This window comes from Papilio polytes, unplaced genomic scaffold (assembly GCF_000836215.1).
Source record: "Papilio polytes unplaced genomic scaffold, Ppol_1.0 DF823510.1, whole genome shotgun sequence".
Taxonomy (NCBI): domain Eukaryota; kingdom Metazoa; phylum Arthropoda; class Insecta; order Lepidoptera; family Papilionidae; genus Papilio; species Papilio polytes.
In genome coordinates this window covers 2,526,370-2,530,711 of record NW_013525694.1, presented here as the reverse complement: position 1 = coordinate 2,530,711, position 4,342 = coordinate 2,526,370, and the positions used below count along the sequence as shown (strand labels likewise).

General features: G+C 35.0%; 1 protein-coding gene across 1 annotated transcript; it reads left to right on the top strand.

The window, feature by feature from the left end:
- The first annotated feature begins 1,480 nt into the window (after positions 1-1,480).
- LOC106104599 (proline-rich extensin-like protein EPR1) lies at positions 1,481-2,803 on the top strand. The gene is made up of 2 exons (XM_013284686.1): positions 1,481-1,526; positions 1,603-2,803. The coding sequence occupies exons 1-2, from the start codon at positions 1,494-1,496 to the stop codon at positions 2,770-2,772; spliced, it is 1,203 nt and encodes a 400-aa protein (XP_013140140.1). The 5' UTR covers positions 1,481-1,493; the 3' UTR covers positions 2,773-2,803.
- The last annotated feature ends 1,539 nt before the right edge of the window (positions 2,804-4,342 follow it).

The following is a 4,342-nucleotide window of genomic DNA, read 5'->3' as shown; positions in this document are numbered from 1 at the left end:
TTAGAATGTTTGCTAATACATATTGACACAAAGGTCTGATTTCAGTAAAGGTAAATTAGTAGTGAGTAAGTCTACCCGATAATAAATATGATCAATTATTGTCTTTGTCTAATGCTCGAGCAAAAGCAAGGTCAAACAATTTATTCGATACTGTATTAACTTCCTATATGATATGTAATAAATAAGGTATATCAAGCGAAAACATACGCAGATATAAAATCTTCCATTTTAACATATTCTTATGGATATAATTTTTGAAAATGACTTTCAGTTTAAGGACCTTTTGCACGAGTAACTTATTTTAGTTATTGCATGAATTTTATAAAGGCCTGTAGTCAACATTTGTTGTAGATTATTTATAATTTAATATTATACTGATAAAATCCGGAGATATTAAAATTAATGTTTGATTAAATTCCTATATTTTTTCACGGAGCAACAACCTTTTTACTGGAGCATAGATCTCTTTACGTTTCAGTGATTCACAATAAACGAAATTACACAGAAAAGTAACACGTACATTTTGAAATAACTGTTTTGCAAATACAATACAACGATGTCTATTCAAGCGTTAACATGGAGTCCTTATTGATTATAGATATATTTTAGCTTTATTTACCGCGACTACTGACAATACACATGAACCAAAAATATTTATATTTCAGTTTTTTAGAAGATTGAGAGAGATAACTATGTTTTTGTACAGTTTTTTTCAATGAAAGCCCACAATTACTCGTATTCCTTTGCTAAGAAATCTCTAAATAGGAATCGAATCTATAGAGTATTTGATATGTTATTTTTTTGTCGCGTTTACTATTGTGATAGTTCGTAGAAATGTTTAGGGTCAGAGGTTAACATTATATTATTGCCCAGAACACCGAAGACATACAAATTTCATAGTTTGCATGAAAATTTAACCTATTCAATTCAGTCGAAAGTTCAGTATTACTTGCGTATATTAAACCAGTGACCAGACTTCTCTACATAATTTAACATCTACAACGTAGTTCTATGTTGTTTATCACAAATCCACTTCAATCCTCTGTTAACACTAGTATTTAATTTTCTTATAAGAAAGGACGTTGACCTATCAGAGTTTATCAATGGGAACATTAAACCTTTATTCCTAGCGTTGTTTATTAGCACATCAAACATATCGAAAGTAAATATTGTTTGTATCATTGTTTAACTCCACGGGGTATTGTTATACGTTACTGAACTCTTACATAACGTTCGGTGTACTAATTAAGCGAATACGACCATTATTGGTAGCAGTAGTACTTTCCCAGTGCCCATGTCTATCCATTATTATTCCTACGACGTCGTTTCAATACGATTTTTGTAGCCATCAAGGTTCATGTCCTTACCCATTGTACCATTAGGTATTCCGATACACCAACAACGTTGCCACACCACAATGCAAAATTTGTTACACCTATATATAAGTGAAGGCTTCATTTTTAACTGCCCGCATTGCAAATTTAATAGCGGTCATGCGAAGGATCGGTTCCAGCATGCTAGTGACGGTACATAGTAAACTATATGTATTTTTCTTAAAACACGATTAAACAACATAAATAATATGAAATATGTTTGTTACAGGTTATTTTGTTGTCAGCAATATGTGGACTAGCTCAGAGCTCGGGCGTGAGCTTGGCGGGCCCAGCACATCCTGCGCCTGTAGTCACAGCTGCAAGCTCCCAGTACTTCGAGAGGACATTTAATCGTTTAGTAGCAGCGCCGCCACCTATACAACCAGTGTTTCCTGTCGCACCACCACCTCAAGTGATACCAGTACCTCGGACTCCACAGTTCATACCCGTCGCACCGGCGCCACCAGTCGTACCTGTTGCCCAAGCTCCATTTATACCAGTAGTTCCACCAAATGTGTTTCGGGTGGCACCAGTTCCGGGTGTGATTCCCGTCCAGCCACCTCGGCCAGTATTTGTACAACCAACAACAAAAGATAAACAAGAACCAGTACCAACAAATCCTCCACAGAATGCGCCAAGCGATCCGAACGTGGCAATAGCAATCGCTACTGCTAACGCAGCTGCACCAGTCGCTACATTCCTGCTTCCGCCTTATCCATTCGGACCGCCGCCCTCGTTCGGTTTTATACCATCGTCACCTGCATTCGTTCCTAACGAAAACCGAGACAAAGAAAGCACAACAGAAACCACAGCACAGACTGAGGCTACGACTACTGAGAAAGAGCCTGAAACAACAACCCCGGTTTCTACAAATATCGACAACAATTTCGTTCAAGCGCTACCTTCTAACAATAATGTAAATTTCAGAGAATATTTGCCACCGCCATTCCAATTACCATTAACACCTGATGCGCCACAAAGACCTCTCCAGTTACCTGTGGCACGACCGACTCAACTTCAACCACGACCAACTTATTTACCGCCACAAGGAAGACCTCAACTAGGCAGACCTCAGAAGACTTCGGTAGAAGTTGTCCCAGTGCCGTTAACATATATCGCTCCACCTCCCCTTAAGAAACATCATCCTGTAAAGTTGATTAAAGTAACCAAGCATATCCACACATACGTGCCAGCAGGAAAAATTATTATAAGGCCAATATCTCATAGAGTACGTTCTGCTGGTAACGGCGTATACGCTAAAGCTTACGGTACACCCATATCTGGGAAGAAAGTGGCATTCTATCGTAAAAAAATCTCCAGACGTTCAAAAACAAGAGATATTGAACCAACTACACTAAGACCTTTCATCAGGTCTAATATAAATCCACCTAGTCTATAAGTTATAGTCAAATTTTACATTTAACCACTTGTTAAACTATCACCTTTTGTAAATAAATGTTTGTAAGAATTTTTATACGATATGGAGTTTGTAAATAAATATTTATACTTTTCTAACTTGAATTGTTTTCTTGAAAATCGTAATATTAAACTAATTATTTCATCGACCTTATAACAGTTTGTAGAACCCAGGTCTTGCATTTTGGAATAAAAAAGTTACACTAAAAACAGCAAGACAAATGAGACATTAAAAATAAAGTAAAGGTATAATGATTTTTACGTCAGTGAGTACTAGGGATAAAATAAAAATTAAAGACTTTGTTTCTCTCTACTTATGACTATCAAAAATCTTAATGAATCAGCCAATTACGTTATTTTTTAAATGTGAATATATCCATCTACTGAAGTCATCTAGTATCATTGGCGTGGTTATATAACATACACACATGTACATGACAATTTCACTCGGAAAAGATAAAATTACGGTATGTATCTTTTCCGAGATTTACCGTAAAATTTTGCTAGAAAAATTTCTAGCGAAATTAAATTTAGTTCACCTAAATAGTATCCTATTTCAATATTAATTAAAATTACATCTACAACGGTTACATATTCTTCAGTACTAATTACAAAACAGATGGACAATTTAGCATTAGTTTTTACGTTGATTTTTATTCCGGTGAACCTCTGTACTCGTGTATATAACATTTACACAAAAATAATCCTAGGACTTAAAGCCATAAAAAAGTACTTAGGAATATTTTTATTTAGAGACTATTTACAGTACTAAAATACTGTTTTTTTATATTAGGTTCTGAAAATAAAATAATAGTAAAGTTATCAGGAATCAAACAGGTATGTAATTTATTTGCCAAACTCTAGAACCGTTTCTATGATTTCGTGTAACTATTCGTAATTTTTCTTTCTAACATCATTTGTTACATTTCGATAAACACATCGAGTGTTGTTTTTCGTTAATTTTCCACATTTTCCAGTAGATTAATAAGTTGCATGTTCTGTTAGATTAATTAGATTTGTCTAACTTTTATGATATTAGAATAAATAAACATTATTATCATCAATTCAAAATCACCTTAAAATGTTTAAAGCACTAAACATTTGTTTGTACCGATTCGTTGCGTCAATATAAAAATGGCATATTCAGTAGCCTTCATTTTTTTAACGCAATGTTAGATACTGTGTTAGATAACCAAAGTTTATTATTTGCCCCAGTATAAATGACATACGTAATAACACAAAACTTTTCTGCCCTTAACAAATCATCCAAATAAAGAGTTATCAGTCTGCCCAGCTCTGTTTTCGTAATCGACTTGGTTGCGCGTCCCCATTGCGTGCCCGGCGTCTAGAGTCCGTGCGACATCGGCAGTGACGAAACCACACAAGGTGAATCTCTGCGCTTTGTATAAAAGGTATTGTATCCAAACATTTAGTATCACTCACATCATCTGTTCAAAGCAGATCACCAAACAAAATAACCAACATGTTCAAGGTTCGTGATCAATAGTCATAGAACAATAGTAGTGTTTTTTTCATTACATGTAACATATAAC